The sequence below is a fragment of the Anomaloglossus baeobatrachus genome, chromosome 3 (assembly GCF_048569485.1).
Source record: "Anomaloglossus baeobatrachus isolate aAnoBae1 chromosome 3, aAnoBae1.hap1, whole genome shotgun sequence".
Classification (NCBI taxonomy): domain Eukaryota; kingdom Metazoa; phylum Chordata; class Amphibia; order Anura; family Aromobatidae; genus Anomaloglossus; species Anomaloglossus baeobatrachus.
Genome location: NC_134355.1, coordinates 238347070 through 238365152, shown reverse-complemented (window position 1 = coordinate 238365152; position 18083 = coordinate 238347070). Strand labels below are relative to the sequence as shown.

Here is an 18083-nt window from a genome sequence, read left to right as displayed (position 1 = left end):
GATGCCACTAAGTGTCAGGACTGTTTGCTATAAAAATAGCGTAACAAAAATGGGCAGGAAGGTAGAATGCACACGTGCTGTAGGTAGCAGGACAGCAAAGGAAGCCTCAGTTTCTATCCCTGCCAATGAAAAAATGCAGCAAGGACTTGGCAGAGCTGATGTAGCCAGACGCTGTTATCTAAAGCCCTGCACAGCGTTTGCACAGACCTGCCTAGCAACAATGCCTATGAACGGCTGTAATGCAGCCCTGAAAAGGGCTGAAATTACAAGTAGTCCCTAATCCCTAAAGCGCTGTGTAGATTGCACTGTATGGCTATAGCGCACACAGCAGCAGCAGCGGGAGCAGTGACTGTCACCCACCCGCAGCAGAGAGCTAATGGTGGCGACGGGAAAAATGGGCGGATCTTATAGAGCAAAGACATGTGACATGCACAGCCTTTGACACATGCCCTTGCTTGTCTGTCAAAAATCCACTTTGCAGTGTGTGTCTCTGTGATTTGCTGACAGCCTGGCCCACCCCACTGTATGCGCAGTTAGGGAATGAAACAAAAAATGGCGATCGGCATTCTTTCAGCACTCAGCAGCAGCACTGATCTAAACCCCGTCCCCCCCGCACACTATACGCTGAATTTTGATAATAGCGTGATTCACAGTGACTCACACTATTACAGTGAAAAGCCAGCTAGTAACTAGCTAAGCTTTTTGTTGATCGAACCGTTCTCGAACGTAACTCGAACTACTGAACTTTTACCAAATCGTTCGAGTTCGTCGAACGACTCGCACACCCCCCAAAATCACTCGAACATGAAATTGGTGAACCTCGAACATCGCTCATCTCTTCTTACAATCTACAAGGGGGTAATCTGGAGGTGACACAAGGTACCGGTGCTTATTTTCAATGATGGTCCAGCCATTTCAAAGAAATGGGGGATAGCTAAAGGCTGCATGAGCCAGTCATCAGCCAATCTTTGTGATGCTTTTGGGTGCGGTGGAGTCTGATGGAGAATTATGTTCTGAGAAATAGTGGAAGGATTCCATATGAATTGACTTTGGTTAGGGAGAGTGATATGCCACTCTAAAAAGATGTGTTTTTAGGAAGTGTCTGAAGCTGTGTAAGTTGTTGTTCGTCCTAGTTTTCACACATACCTGTATGACTGATGCCCTATGCAAGCCTTATCTGTTTGCCTGTGTAATTCTAGCAGCTACCTCTTAGATTAATTGATAGGTTGTGAAAGGTTGTTTCATCGGTATTTTGCACCTGTGGTGCCCCCACCAATATCATAGGGGCTGTTGCATCCTGCTAGTGTACTGGTAATCTGATCCTGTTTCTTTTTCTGTGATGTTTCTTAAATGTATGTCCTATGTGAGCCGGATAACTATGGGGGCATCATGCTTTGAGTGTGGGGGTATATTGTTTGCGGGAAATTACTCTTGGGTAATCATACTGTGTGTGTGTGGCAGGGGGGCATTGTTGGGACCATGAAAGTGGTATTGTGATATTGAGCAAAGGGATTCCTGTTCTGAATGAGCTGTGGTCCTGATTAGCCTTCATCAAGTGGCTGTTCATGTAAACTTGGGCATCAAAAAATGATACTTTATAGTCAAGTTATTACTTTCAATCAAGATATATAGAAAATGTAATCAAACCTTATTTGCTTGTTGAAGAAAATCATTTGATGACTTCATTTTTATTGTCTCTGTCTGAAATAAAAATTATGAATATTTAGATTAAATAAAATTGTTGTTATAAATGAATAAGTAAATATCCCTTGAAAATTCCATGTAAATCTCAAAGATACGGATCTCACTTATTTACTGTTAGATTTTTTTGTTTGATTTTTGTGTTTGCTTTTTAAATAACCAGCACCAAAAAATGTTAAACACGACATTGACACCGTGTCAAGTACTAGGATGTGAATACTTAAAGTTTATTAATAGTGATGATTGCATACCCTATTATTCGCTTCGACGGATATCCAGCGAATACCTCGCCGCTATTCGAGTATTCACGAATATTCGACCCCCAATGTAAGTCTATGGGAAACTCGAATAATTTTACATTGAACCTGTCGGTGACCTGTGGTGACTGAGGAAAAGGCTGAAATGGATGGGAAAAGACTGAAACAGTATGGGCACAGCCTGTAAACGTGCCTAACTGCATTTCTGGTGTCTTTGAATAACATGCTCAGAGCAGCACGCGGCGTTTACGTAGTCGCCAGAACAGCTCTCAAACAAACCAAAGTAAAAGAGGGGAAATTTCTAAGAAACAGTTTCTAGTAATTTCTAGTACCTAATAAATGTAATAAAACGTCAAATCTAGCCCCGAGCTCAAACAATTACATTGCAGCAGCATAACAAGTTAGATTAGTCATGCAGTGTCATTAGATGATAGAAGACAAAATAGTCTTGAATGAGAAGCAATTGAACTTATTTGAACTTAAAAAATCCAAATTTTGGGACTACACTTATTATCGGGTATTGTTAACAGGCGGCCTGAGATACTCTGGGAAAATCCAGCTATGGTTCATTTTGATCATGGTCAAACTGTCTGCACTTTCCGTGGATAGTTGTGTGCGACTATCTGTTATTATTGACCCCGCTGAGCTGAAAACACGCTCAGACAACACACTCGCAGCAGGGCAAGCTAGCACTTCCAAAGCGTATAACGAGAGGTCTGGCCAAGTGTTGAGCTTGGAAACCCAATAGTTAAAGGGAACAGTAGACTCGGAAAACACGCTGATATGGTCACCTACATAGTCCCTCACCATCTTACTTAACTGTTCCCTCCTTGTCATTGTTCCCCCCAACCGGTATCTAATTCGCAGTTGACGGTTTGTGGAAATGGACCAGTTTTTGTACATTAGTCCCCCACCTGTGTTGCTCCTACTATGCGTAACCCTCTCTTGTAATCCTGTTGCATGAGATGAGACACTACCTCTGACGCCAGTATGATCTGAGGGTAATCGTTTCATCAACTGCTTCACTACAGCCCTCTTGAATGTTTCCGTAGTACAATCCTTATTTGCCTCCACAAGTAGCTAAGCAAATTTGTCTTTGTAGCGTGGGTCAAGGAAGGTACATAGCCAGTATTTGTTGTCTGCCAAAATGTGGACTAGCCGACAGTCATGAGAAAGGCAGTGTGACATGAACGGTGCCATGTGTCCCAGACTCCGAACTGGAAACCTTTTTGTGTCACTGCTAAAAATACATTCTGTCTCCCTAAACCTACTCTCCTCCTCAGTCTCTCTCTTCTCCTCCTCCTGCTTCTCCTTAGGGCATCCATGCTGGACAGCCCTGAAGCTTGGGTTGTCAATCCCTTGGTTACCAAATTCAAAGCATTCCTGTTCTTCATCATCCTCCTCATCCTCATCCTCATGATGCTGAGCAAAGGTGGCCTGAGCTTGTTGGCCGATGTTGTGCGGATTACTAGCAACCATTGGGAAGTCTGGATCCACAGACAACTCGGGTGCATGAAGACTTTGGTCAGTCAGACCATCCAGAGAGCATTTCAATAAACAAATCAGTGGAATGGTAATGCTGATAACAGCATCCTCACTGCTTACAATGTTGGTACAGTAATCAAAATTCTCCAAGACCTGACAAATGTCTGCAATCCACACCCACTCGGCAGTACTTATGTCTGGCAGCTGCGTCTGATGGGCATGTTCCAGGTGCAATTGGGATACTGCCCTCTGCTGCTCATGGATCCTGTCCAACATATGATAGGTTGAATTCCATCTCGTAGGGAGGTCACATATTAGTCTGTGATGAGGCAAGTGTAAGCGCTGCTGCAGCACTGCCAGGCCAGCAAAAGAGGGAGATGACTGTGCGCTAATACGTCGTACCTTGGTAAGTAGGTCTGGAATCCCAGGGTATTTCTTCAGAAAGTGCTGAACTACTAAATTTACAACGTGGGCCATACAAGGAACGTGTACAAGCTTTCCAAGCTTTCAAGCCACCACCAGATTACGACCATTATCGCACACTACTATCCCTGGACGGAGATCCAAAGGCTCAAGCAATTCATCTGTCTCCTCAGTTATTGCTTTTGTGACACCCTGGACTAGCCAAGTAGTCACAAACACAACACCTCACATACCCCATCCCCTGGTTAGGCAACAACAGTCAAACAAAATCCTTGTTGCCACCTTCCAGGCTTGATGTCCACACCAGGTGGGGCGGAGCCAGGCGGTTGGCCCCACCCACCGAGGAGTTCACAGGCCTGGAGGCAGGAAAAGCAGTTCAGTTCAGAGCAGTTTAGAGTTGGAGTTGAAAGTGAGAGGACAGAAACTGTTAGTGTCTGGGTAGGAGCCCAGGCACTGTCAGCAAGGTCGGCAGAAGGTGGTGGCCATCTGCAGGAGGTGGTACAAGTCAGCAGAACTGTAGGACCGGGGACGGGCGGTGGCCCGCCGGTACCGAGCCGGGGAGCAGATCTGTACCAAGCACAGAGGCAGGGCCATCAGACCCCGACCAGGCTAGGAGCCGCCGACAACGGTCAAATCAGATAGTGACCAGGACCCCAGGGGTTCCCTCACACCCAAGACCCGACAGAAGGCAACAGTCCACACAGTGAGGATAAAAAGCCACCGCCATAGGCTAGAGATCTAAGGGCCAGCACCTGCGGGCAAAACGGGCTCCTTCGGTACATACACGCTGGGGAGCGGACTACCAGTGGGCAACCATCGGAGTCAATACATACACAACGGTGCAGGGAAAGACAGCCACCATCAACCTGTCCGGGGAGAGCAAAGATACTGCAGCCGACTGCGGGACCCGTCCATTCAGCCGTTTGGTTTACCAGAGACTCTGTGAATCTGTGCCTGAGTGAGTACAACAGTGCCATCCGGCACCGCGCCGTGCTACCCCTGCAACCGTGCACCCTGGCCTTCCTGCCTCCCCGTATCACCATCCGGGCCCCGGGATCACCAACCCCTACCCACGGAGGGGGAACCAACATCCTAGCTGCTCCCTGTCATCACTCCCGGGATCCCCGTCATCAGCAGCAGTGGTGCCCATTATCACCACGACACGTAGGTGGCATCACGAACTATCTCCCCAAACAAACCACCCCCTTTTTACTCGTGGGCAAGGAGCGCTGCTCGAGTCCCCGGGTCCGGCCCACCGCCTGAGCCACCAAGCAGCAGCAGCCCCGGACCCCAGCGTAGCGAGTGCGGCCCCTTCGCCCGCGACAATTTGGCGTAATGAACAGGATAGAACCAATCTACCTACCGGTAGAAGTGCGTCTTGCAGTCCCCACCGGCGGCGTCCGGACGAAAAATTTGAAGTTCCGCCATCTTGCGCGCAAAGATTTCCCGCTCGAGCGTCTTCCCCGAGCAGAAAAGGCGCGAGAGTGAAGCCCCGCCCCCAGGAGAAGGAAGTGCTGGAAAGAACCAAGGGGGAGCGGGTGCAGGTGTGCCTGATGTAACCGAAGGTATAAAGAGCAGGGACGCCAGGACTCTGCTACACATCCGGTTCCTGGAAGCACAAGCGCCAGTATGTCCGTCCCGTCCAGCAATGCTGAGATCTCCGAGCCCACGCCAGGAACAGCGGCGTGGGTGGAAACCCAGACCGCGCAGATGTGCTGCTGCCTGCAGGCCCAGGTCCGGTTCTTAATGGAGCGATGGGTGGCCGAAATGGAGGAAGTAGCGGTGGCCGTGCGGAGACGCGAGGTGGAGACAGTGCTGGAGGAGCGGGTAAGCGACCCACGCCCCTGTGTCCTTGATGGACCGGTCGCTGCGGCTGAGAAGCCCGGTCTGCGTCCGTTCATCCTGCTGCCTCCCCCGCCATCCGCATCGGTTGTTGCTGCCCCGCCACTAGGTCCGCTGCCCCCAACACCGGTAGCGGAGTTCAGCCCGTCCGCCCTAGAGGACCAGCCTGTAGGCGTTGCCGGTGAACGACCCACACTGATCCCGCTGCCATGGAAGATCCCTCGGGAGGTGCCCGTCCGTAAGAAGAAGCCGCCGGCCCCGGAAGTGGCCGCACCCAAGAAAGTCCCGGCTCCAGCAGTCCGTCCGGCTACGAAAGAGGTGGAAGCCGTAAGCAGGAAGGCCCAGCAGGTGAGGCCTGTTGTCCCTAAACCCCATGCCTCGGCTGAGGCTGCGCCGGGTCGCCGCTGCAAGGCAGCATTCCAGGCCGCGTCACCGCAGGACCCCCCAAAGAGGATATCGGTTGTGGCCGGTACGGGGGAGATCCAGCGGGGCCCGACCCGCGCGCAGGGGCACGCAGACGCCCCTTACTGGGACAGAGAGCCGAACTAGCTGGGCCGCGAAATTGCCGCCAGAGAGCAGCAGAGGGCCGAAGTGCTGGCACGCACTATAAGAGAGAAAGACAATCTCCGCAGCGCCACTTTCCGGGTGCGGGGCCCGATTTACGAGGGCCAGGTCAGATGGTTTGACCCTCAACGTGGATTTGGCTTCATCTACGAGCCGGGCCTGGAGGCCGAAATATTTGTGGCTCGCCGTGATGTAAACTCTCATCTTCCAACGGGCCACCCTGGTCGTGACCTGCAACCGGGCGACCTGGTTATCTACACGCGACACTGCGGGGAGAGGTGCTGGTATGCCCTAGATGTGAAGCAGAGGGAAGGCCGCGGTGTCCAGATGCGGTCCTAGTCCCCTCCCCCACCGTACCGTCTGAATGTAGAGTTGGAGGAGGCGTATGAGGAAAGCGACCTCAAGTAAGGCAGCGATCCTCCGTTGCAACCCAGTTGTCCCTGTTGGGACCATCAGCACCATGTTATTGTTTTAAGTTTTATCTGAATGAATGAGCACCAATGATCCGAATACCTCACCTGATTGCCGTCCGTAAAAGAAGAACGTTATCCCCGTAGGGACTTTATGTGTTCCCACTATCCCCCCTTCCAGAGACAAGGCCGAGAACTTGCAGGCCAACCACGAACTAGTGGCCTTGTATATAATTTGTGGGCCCTGTTCCGTTACTGCCTCCGGAGACGCAGATTGGAGGAAGGACCCACAGCAGAGCAGGCTGGGGTCCGGTCACCACCAGGACCGGTGACCATCCTCCGGGGGTCAGGGGTCCCCTTGGACGTGGGGTCTCCTGAAATGACAGCCGGGTGCAAGACACCGTACCCGTTCCCACTCGGGTGACCTGGACCAGGACTGGGGTTAAGGGGTGCTGCCCGTTTCTTAGGGGCAGCATCAAGGTGTAGGTTGCTTGGGTGGAGGAACGGAGGAACATGGAGCCATCCGTTATTAATAAAAATGTTTTATACCGTTAGTAACGTTTAAGAGAAAAGACTCCCGTAAGGGAAGAATTAAAAAATGTGCTTATTGTTATATGTTTTCCATGTTAATTTATATTTTTCAGAAATAAAACCGGTGATGGACAAGCAGCCCGCGGACAGTCTGCATTTCACCAAGGGGGAATGTGACGCCCTGGACTAGCCAGGTAGTCACAAACACAACACCTCACACACACCCTCCCCTGGTTAGGCAACAACAGTCAAACAAAATCCTTGTTGCCACCCTCCAGGCTTGATGTCCACACCAGGTGGGGCGGAGCCAGGCATTGGCCCCACCCACCAAGGAGTGCACAGGCCTGGAGGCGGGAAAAGCAGTTCAGTTTAGAGTTGGAGTTGAAAGTGAGAGGACAGAAACTGTTAGTGTCTGGGTAGGAGCCCAGGTACTGTCAGCAAGGTCGGCAGACAGTGGTGGACGTCTGCAGGAGGTGGTACAAGTCAGCAGAACCGTAGGACCGGGGACGGGCGGTGGCCCGCCGGTACCGAGCCGGGGAGCAGATCTGTACCAAGCACAGAGACAGGGCCATCAGACCCCGACCAGGCTAGGAGCCGCCGACAACGGTCAAATCAGATAGTGACCGGGACCCCAGGGGTTCCCTCACACCCAAGACCCGACAGAAGGCAACCGTCCACACAGTGAGGTTAAAAAGCCACCGCCATAGGCTAGAGATCCAAGGGCCAGCGCCTGCGGGCAAAACGGGCTCCTTCGGTACATACACGCCGGGGAGCGGACTACCAGTGGGCAACCATCGGAGTCAATACATACACAACGGTGCAGGGAAAGACAGCCACCATCAACCTGTCCGGGGAGAGCAAAGACACTGCAGCCGGCTGCGGGACCCGTCCATCCAGCCGTTTGGTTTACCAGAGACTCTGTGAATCTGTGCCTGAGTGAGTACAACAGTGCCATCTGGCACCGCGCCGTGCTGCCCCTGCAACCCTGCACCCCGGCTTTCCTGCCTCACCGTATCACCATCCAGGCCCCGGGATCACCAACCCCTACCCACGGAGGGGGAACCAACATCCTAGCTGCTCCCTGTCATCACTCCCGCTCGAGCGGTGGTGCCCATTATCACCATGACCCGTGGGTAGCGTCACAAACTATCTCCCCAAACAAACCAGCCCCTTTTCACTCGTGGCAAGGAGCGCTGCTCGAGTCTCTGGGTCCGGCCCACCGCTCGAGCCACCAAGCAGCAGCAGCCCCGGACCCAAGCGTAGTGAGCGGGGCCCCTCTGCCCGTGACACATTCAAAAGCTCAGGTGCCGTGTGAGATTTGTCACCCATACAGATGAGCTTCAGTAGACCGTGTTGACGCTTAGCCGAGGCAGTGCTGCAGACATCCCAGCTGGGGAATGATGTCGACGGTTGGACACTGGCGGATGTTGAGGAGGATGCACAGGAGCCAGATGAAGAGTAGGAGGAGGAAGGAGTTGTTGCTGTGTAGGAGGCTACTGAAACTGTGATTGAAGTGAACCGCGCTATTCTGGGTGTGGGAATTTAATGGGATGTTGCTGGCTCAGACCCTGTACCAGGAGCCACCAGGTTCACCCAGTGCGGTCAGTGAGATGTAGCGTCCCTGTCCACTTCCACTTGTCCACGTGTCTGTGGTTAAGTGGACCTTCCCTGTTATGGCGTTGGTGAGAGCCCATTTGATGTTTACAGACACTTGATTGTGGAGCGCAGGGACGGCTCAACGAGAAAAATAGTGGTGGCTAGGCACAGAGTACCGATGTTCTAACACCGCCAAAAGGTCGCGGAAAGCCTCTGTTCCCACAAGCCGATATGGCAACATCTCAAGGGCTATTTATCGTGCAATGCGTGCAGTTATGGTTTCTGCCATTGGATGCATAACGGGGTATTTTCGCTTCTTTTCAAAGGTCTGTGGTAAGGACAACTGAACGGAATGCTGGAACATTGAAGCTGATGTCGTTGATGATTGAGTTTGGCCAACATCAGGTTGGGAGAAGGAGGCATCAGTGCCACCTTCTTGCACACCAGTTTGGGAAGCAGGCAGCCCAGGGGAAGTGGCAGAATTTTGATTCTGGAAATCGTGTTTTTCACCTAGAGCTGTCAACCACCTAGTGGTGTGCTTGGCTAACATATGATTTCTCATGCTGCAGGTGCCCAAGCTGGATGTATGTTTGCCTCTTTTAAGCTTGGTCTGACAGATTTGACAAATGGCAACTCTTTGGTCCGAAGGACTCTTGGAAAAAAACTCCCACACAATCGCACCACGGACCCTTGGACTCTGAGATGGCTGAGGTGGTGCTCGGACCCTTGGACTCTGAGATGCCACAGGTGGTGGTGTCATGTGCACAGTTGATTGACTCCTGGCAGTGGTCGAAACCCTGTCTTACAGCCTTATTGCGGACTATGGGCACATGCTCCTCTATACTGCTACTCTCGCAATCCATGCCACCCGTCTATGTTAGATCAGTCACCTCATCATCGACCACGTCGTCTTCAAATTCCTGAAGGTCAATATCTTCGGGAATGGAGATTTCAGGCTGACCTGAGGACAACTGTGTCTCATCATCCTCCAACACTTCCACCTGATTGCCCAGCATGTCACGGCCAACAACATAGTTTTCTTCTGGCCTTGAGTGCTCAAAGATCTAAGCATCACTGCACACCACGGCCTCACCTGCGTTGGTGGTGTTGCGCGGTGAGAGGCAAGAGAGGTCAAAGGGTCCCGTAAACAGTTCCTCAGAGTAACCTGCTTTGGTGTCATATGTTTCCTTAGAATACTGATGTTTTGAGGAAGGATGACCAGGCCGAGGATTCGATGGGCCAGCCTCTGAACTACTCAAGTCTTTCAGTGTGGACCCTTGGGATTTGCTACTCAACAAGTAACTGGAGGCATTTTCTGCTATCCAACTCATTGCCTGTTCGCACTGTTCAGGGCGCAAGAGTGCTTTCCCGCGTGGAGAAGAAAATTGGGATAGGAAAGCAGAGGTAGATAAAGCAGGAACCTTTTTCTTTGGCTCGATCACACTGCTCGGGTGACCACCACTGTCACTACCACCTCGTCCACGGCCCTTACCCCTTCTTTTCCCCATTTTTTTTGTTTGATTATTCAAGGTGAATACTGTAACGTGACCTTTTCTACAGGCAGTGGAACAACACTAAAGGCTGCTTTACACTAGTCGATCTATTGTGCGATGCATCGTTGGGGTCACGGTTTTCATGACGCACTTCCGCCGTTCGTAACGACATCTTTGCATGTGTCACCTCCGTGCGATTCCAAACGATCAATAATAATTGTTATAAAATTGGCCATCGTGTACTCGTCGTTTATTTCCATAATATTGTTTATTTTTGGCTTTCAGAACGACACATTGATAAGTGTGACTCCCTTTCATCGTCCTTCTTCGTCGTTTTTTGAAACGTCATCAGCGTCCAGGGCGTAGTTGCTATTTTAAATAGACACGCCTAATATGTTGTGATTGGATGTCGCTGATGCGTTTTGATTTGCTAATCATGAAATAAAAGCTGGAGCTAGTGTTCTGAATTTCGTCCATTCTGGGTAGCCTTGGCGCAGTGTGTATAATATTACAGTGTTACTTATTTGTTTTTGTTTTTTTCGGGATTCCTCTGCTTGTATCCTTTTGCAACCATATATGTGGTTAGTTTTATTTTAGCCCCTTTATTTTTTATTTATTTATTTATTTTTTTTTTAAAAACCACATAAAATGTCAATATCAATTGAATAAATAAAGGTAAATACCTGTGCTTAAAAAATTTAAAAAAAATAATGAAAACATTTTTCCTAACCAAAATATTATTTGAACTATATTAAAACCTAACATTAAAAAAAACAACCCAAAAAAAAAAAGAACCTTTGAAGCAAGACAAACAAAATTCTCCAAGAGAAGGATGCCACGAAAAAATGTTCGCAGATACAAGGGAAAAACGAGACAACAAGGACGGACGCACGAGAGACGATTTATATTAAAGCCAACCAATCAGCCAAAGAATAAAGACAGGAGTGCGCTGGAAAACAAGGTTCTAGGGCGTGATAGATTATAGACAACGTCACAGAGGGGTGTATAGTTTACATAAAAACGCCCCTACGAAAGACAGATTGACTAAAACAAAACATGTGTGAAGCCTTTGGCACGGCCGTCATGGACAATCAATACATCGCTGATCGCTATTGGGTCGTTGATCAAAACAAAACGTGTGACGCATAGACAACAACCTATGTGCGATCAAAAAAAAAAAGACATGGGCGTGACGCATCGTATGAAAAAATATCGTCGTCTCGTGTAAAGCAGGCTTTATGCCGGGTTGTTAAACTTGCATTAATAGTTTCTCACGATAGCTGTTTCTGTAAGTCTAAAAACCAAAAGGTACCTTTATTGGACAAACTACCACTTGGAGGATTCGACAAAGATGTTGTGAATGTCTTTCAGCCCCAAAAGAAAACAGGGTTTAACAACACTTTTCTTTTAGTATTGATTTTTGGCACCCAGACTGTGTTTTAGTAAGAGCAGGCCACTATGTAGGTGCTGTAAGATATGAAGCCCCCCCAAAATATGCTAGCTTGTTGCTAGGAAGGTACTGGCCTTGAGGCACAATTACTGACCCTGACACTTAAGTATTAATAAAAATTGTCTAACACTGAGACTGTGTGTTAGTTGTGTCGCGGGCGGAGGAGGGGACGCTGCGCTCTCCCACTGCTTGGGTCCGGCTGCCGCTGCGGCCTGCTGCTGCTCGGTGGCACGAGCGATGGGCCGGATCCCGGGGACTCGAGCGGCGCTCCTCGCCCGTGAGTGAAAGGGGTTTGGTTTTTGGGATAGTTTATTGTCCGTGACGCCACCCACGGTTGTGGTGATTGTATGGACACCACCGCTGCTCTGTATGGGGATCCCGGGAGCGATGACGGGGAGCAGCAAAGTTGTTGGTTCTCCCCTCCGTGGGTAGGGGGTGGTTGTCCCGGGGCCCAGTGATGCGGTGGGGGATGCTGGATGGCAGGGCCGGTGCAGGGCTTGGTGGGGTGCAGGGACGCGGGGGCAGCGCTGTGCCTCACGGCACTGTGGTACTCACTCAGCCTGAGACGGTGACACAGTTCTCGGTAAAACACACGGCTGGAAAGACGGTTCCCACGGACGGCTGCTGTTGCTTTTCCCCGGTAGTTGACGGTGACGGTCCCTTTTCCTGCACCTAAGTCTATGTTGGTAGCGATGGGTTCCCACCGGTAACCCGCTCCCCGGCTTGGATATGTGCCGGAGGAGCCCCTCTTTGCCTGCAGGCGCTGGCCCTGAGAAACTGGTGCCCTGGCGGTGGCGGTGTGTCTCTCTAACGGTTGGACTGTTGCCTTCAATCAGGAATTGGTTGTTGGGAGACCCAGAGGTCCCCTTCACTGACGGATTTGGCAAATTCACGGCGACTCCTAGCCTTGCCGGGATCCGAAACGCCCCTGCTAATGGTGCTGGCTTCTCTTCGTATACCGCTCCGGTACCGCCGGGCCACCACCCGTCCACGGTCCTTTCGGCAACCTCCAAGCAGCCTCTCCTGCCGACAATCACTGCCGTCTGCTGACCTTGCTCTCTCAGTCCTGGGCACACACCCGGACCAACTTCAGGCTTTCTCAACTGTTACCTTTACTGTCACTACTCTCACTTGCTCCTCTACCACTTCCTTCAACTTCACTCCTCAAACTCTATCTTCTCTCTCTTCCTAAACTGATCTGCCTGGTTTTCCCGCCTCCAGGGCTGTGAACTCCTCGGTGGGTGGAGCCAACCGCCTGGCCCGCCCCCTGGTGTGGACATCAGCGAAGGCAACAAGGATTTTTGTGTAGCTTTGGTGTACCTATCCGGGGTGTAGGGTGTGGTGGTGTTATGACCTGTGACCCCTGGCTTGCCCAGGGCGTCACATTCCCCCTTAGCAAAATGCAGACCGTCCGCGGGCTGCCCGTCCAACACCGGTTTTATTTTTCTGAAAATATAAAAAGAGAAAACACAATACAAATAGAATAACATCATCCCACAACGGGAGGTACAGTACTTAAACGTTACGGAACATTTTAAACGGTTGCGGCTGCCGCTCTCTCCCACCCAAGTAACCTGGCCCTCATGCTGCCCCTAAAACCCAGGCAACAACCCTTGACCCCAGTCCTGCACCAAGTTACCCGAGCGGGATCTGTCCTTCCCCTCCAGAGGGTAGCCACCAGTTCCTGTGGTGGCTGGGCCCCAGCCTGCTCCACTGCGGGCCCTCCCTCCAACCTGCCTCTCCGGAGGCGGTAATGGTTGCTGCAACTAACATATTTTTATTTACAAGCCACTAATGTTTGTGGTTGCCCTGCAAGTTCTCGGGCTTGTCCATAGAGAGTTCCCTATGCATAACACTGTGGATGGTCCCCACGGGGACAACGGTGCCGGCAACGGCCGGTTCAATCACGGTTGCAGACAATTAGGTTACTGTTCGGTAATCATTTACTTTCATTCTTTGGCAAACTTTTCAAGACTTTCAAACACACACAGACTTCCTCCCCCCTTTTAAAGGACGGTTTCCCTGTACCTAAGTGGGGGCCTACCTAGGTTGGGACGGGTGGACCTCCGGGGTCCGGTGTACGTGGGGCTAGGCAGTGGAGCAGAGGGAACAATCAGTTCCTCCTCCCTGCTATCGTGTGGGGCAGGCGGAGGCATAGGGGAGCTGAGTACAGATTCATCCCTGGGCACTGCCACTGGTTCTGGCTCACGGTTGACCACTTCCATCACTTCTTCATCCACGAGTTGTGGGAACAGTATCACTGGAAGAATCACCGTGCCGTTCTGTGTAGGCCAGTCTGCTGGAAAGTCACCCATCACAGTGTGGATCACCTCTTTTGCCTTCTCTGCTGGTGGGGGAACCGGTACTTCAGCTGTCGCCCTTAAGGCTGGTGGGCACCTTTTCAGATGGTCCCGGGAAACCGTGGCCAAAGTGCCCCCTTGGTCACGACTGATTTGGTAGGCCTTTCCATCTTCCCATCCTGTGGGCTGTATGACGTACGGGGTTTGTTCCCATTGATCATCCAGCTTGTGGGTTCTCCTCTTCCGCTTCAGTACGACATCTCCGGGCTGAAAAGGGCCAGCAGACGTCTTTTGATTGAAGCGCTGCTCCTGCAGTTCCCGACTCCGACTCAAGTTCTTCTCAACATATTCTTGAATCTGCCGGTATTGTACCCTCCGCCGAGTTTCCCATTCAGCTGTTGAAGGGAGTGCTTCTGGGGCCTCCAATCCCATTTCCAGGTCCACCGGCAGTCGGCCGGGGCGAGCCCTCATCAGATATGCTGGGGTGCACTTCGTTGAGCTGGACGGGATGTTGTTGTACATGTCGACCAAGTCGGGTAGCTTCTCTGGCCACAGGTTCCGCTCTTCCAGCGGTAACGTCTTGAGGAGTCCCAGGACCAAGTGGTTCATTTTCTCACACATGCCGTTGGTCTGGGCATGGTAAGGGGTGGTCCGGATCTTCTTGCAGCCGTACAACTGGCAGAACTCATGGAACACCTCTGCTTCAAAAGCCGGGCCTTGGTCAGTAAGCACTTTCTCTGGGTACCCATGTGGTCGGCAGAAATAAGCCTGGAACGCTCTAGCGGCAGTACGACCAGTTAGGTCCTTGACTGGGACAACCACCATGAACCTCGAATAGTGGTCTACTATGGTCAACGCGTAGGCGTACCCACTTCGGCTGGGGGTGAGCTTGACATGGTCCAGGGCGACCAGCTCCAGCGGCTGATGTGTAATGATCGGGTGTAGGGGCGCCTTCTGGCTGGCCTCGTCCTTCCTCCTCAGCGTGCAAGGACCGCACTCTCGGCACCAGGCCTCTACAGACTCCCGCATCCCACTCCAATAGAACCGCTCTCTCAACAGCATCTCCAGCTTCTTCCATCCGAAGTGTCCGGCACCATCATGGTATGCCTGCAAAACAGTGGGCACATCAGCTTGGGGAATAACCAACTGACGGATTTTCTCATGAGTCTTCGGGTTGATCAGCTCACGGTACAGCTTCCCTTGATGTAGATACAGCCGGTTCCGTTCCTTCCACATGCATTGGGCTTCAGCTGGGGCGGCAGGGTCCATCCCAACAGCGCCTCGTTCCACCAGGGTCTTGACTAGGCGGACAGCGGGCGCCTGGTTTTGAGCTTCCTGCCACTCCTGACTGGGCAGTGGATCCAGGTTCACCCGTTGTTGATGGACATGTACCTTCTCAGTTGGTGGCTGGTGAAATGCAGGCAACTCGATCTCTTCGAGGTCGTCATCCTCGCACCCTTCTTCTGACAAGTGGGGCATCCGAGAGAGTGCATCAGCATTAATGTTGACACGACCAGCCCTGTATTTGATTGTGAAGTCATAGTTGGCTAGCCTGGCCACCCACCGCTGCTCCAACGCGCCTAACTTGGCCGTGTCCAGGTGAGTCAACGGATTGTTATCCGTGAAAGCGGTGAATTTTGCTGCAGCCAGGTAGTGGCGGAACCGCTCGGTGATAGCCCACACCAGTGCCAGGAGCTCGAGCTTGAAGGAGCTGTAGTTCTCAGGGTTCCTTTCAGTTGGCCGGAGCTTTCGGCTAGCATAAGCAATCACTTTTTCCTTCCCGTCCTGGACCTGGGACAGGACTGCCCCCAATCCCACATTGCTGGCGTCTGTGTAGAGGAGGAATGGGCAGCCGTAGTCAGGGTACGCTAGGACCTCTTCTCCGGTCAAGGCCGCTTTCAGTTGGCGGAAGGATTCCTCATGCCTTTCTTCCCACACCAGCGGGGCTCCGATGGGTCTACCACCTTTGGTCTGCCCCACGAGGAGGTCTTGCATGGGGGCAGCCATCTTTGTGTACCCTTTGATAAAGCATCGGTAGTACCCCACCAGACCCAGAAACTGCCTTACTTCCCTCACTGTGGTTGGTCTTGGCCAGCCTTGGATGGCAGTGATCTTCTCAGGGTCGGGGGCGACACCTTCTGCACTCACTACATGCCCCAGGTACTGCACTCTGGGTTTCAGCAGGTGACACTTAGAGGGCTTCAACTTCATCCCGTATTTGGCAAGGGACGCGAACACCTCGGCCAGGTGCTCCAGATGGGCTTCATACGTCTGGGAGTACACAATCACATCATCCAAGTATAACAGGACGGTCTCGAAGTTTAGATGTCCCAGACAGCACTCCATCAGCCGTTGGAAGGCTCCAGGGGCGTTGCACAGCCCGAACGGCATACTATTGAATTCACAGAGCCCCATTGGGGTGGTGAAGGCGGTTTTCTCCCGGTCCTCCGGTGCCACTGCCACTTGCCAGTACCCACTGGTGAGGTCAAGGGTAGAGAAGTAGTTTGCAGTTCTCAGTGCGGCCAAAGACTCTTCAATACGGGGCAGTGGATAAGCATCTTTATGTGTTATCTGGTTAATCTTCCGGTAGTCCACACACATCCGCATGGTGCCATCCTACTTCTTGACCAGCACCAACGGGGCGGCCCAGGGACTACAGCTGTCCCGAATAACCCCTGCCTCTTTCATGTTCCTCAACATATCTTTGGCGCATTGGTAATGCGCAGGGGGAATAGGCCTGTACCTCTCTTTGATAGGGGGGTGCTCACCGGTGGGGATGTGGTGTTGGACCCTTTGATCTGCCCAAAGTGTAATGGATGTTTGCTGAAAACTTGCTTATACTCCCGCACCACCCTGTATACCCCTGCTTTGTGATGTATAGGGGTATCGTCAGTGCCGACGTGTAGCTGTTGGTGCCACTCATTTAACTCCTCTTGGGGCGGGTGAGTGCTGGTAGTAGGTGGGGAGACTGGGGAAGCTGCCTCGTGGATAGTGTGGGGATCCAGGGTGAGCAGCTTGGCAAGGGTGGCATACCAGGGAAGCCTGACTTCTTCCTCCCCACAGTTCAGCACCCTCACGGGCACTCTCCCCTTCTTTACATCTACCACCCCTCGGGCGGCCATTACGGTGGGCCAGTGTTCGGAGGGCATGGGCTCTATCATGGCAGGGTAGTCACGCCCCTGAGGCCCTACTGCCGCTCTACACCAAATCATCATCTCACTCCTAGGGGGTACAATCAACGGAGCAGCATCCATCACTCTCACTCCACCAATCTCTCCTCCTGTCGAGTTTACATGCTGGCGGTACATCAAGGCTCGGATCTCACGCTGCACAGCTCTCTGTCGGCTCCCCGCCACTGTGGCGGCCAGCTGCTGCAGTAGGGCCAACACATCACCCATACAGTGCTCCATCACATTGGTTCCTAGCACTATCTTCGGGTTATGGTCACTGGGTTCATTCATGATCACAATCATACCCTGGTGTTGTAGTTCAGCTCGCCCCACTGTCATAGCCACTTGTTTATACCCCACTTGGGTCAATGGTAGTCCATCAGCAGCAATCAGTGTTATACTAGTATCTGGGGGTGCCAGCTCGTCTGTCCCCCAATACCGCTGGTATAGTGTGTATGGTATAGTGGTTACCTGTGATCCAGTGTCCAAGAGAGCCATCACCGGTATGCCGTCCACAGCCACGGGGATGATGGGCCGGGCCCCGATATACCTGTCCCGCCAGTCTGGGGGGCCATGGGGTTCTACTCCTGAGGATTGGCCCGTGGCCCCAGGGGTTGCTCGTTTAACGGGCACTGTCGGAAGTAATGGCCAGGCTTGCTGCACTTGTAGCAGGTTGGCGTTCTGTTCCGTGAGTTGTTAGCACTTCTCCGCTGCATCCAGGGAACATCCTCAGGGCTGTCGGCGAGCTGTATCCTGGTTGGAGGCTGGGATTTGGTCAAAGGTTGGAGTGCAGCGAGAATCTTGGCGAGGTCTCCGTCCATGCGGCGGACCTGGGCTGCCAGTTCTTCCATGGTGCTGCTG

General features: G+C 52.1%; 1 protein-coding gene across 1 annotated transcript in view; it reads right to left on the bottom strand.

The window, feature by feature from the left end:
• The window catches only part of C3H6orf118 (chromosome 3 C6orf118 homolog), a 582436-nt gene that overhangs the window by 132263 nt on the left and 432090 nt on the right, over positions 1–18083 (bottom strand). Inside the window, exon 7 of the mRNA XM_075339774.1 lies at positions 1648–1701. Coding sequence (XP_075195889.1) covers positions 1648–1701 — 54 coding nt within the window. The remainder of the gene's footprint in view (positions 1–1647; positions 1702–18083) is intronic.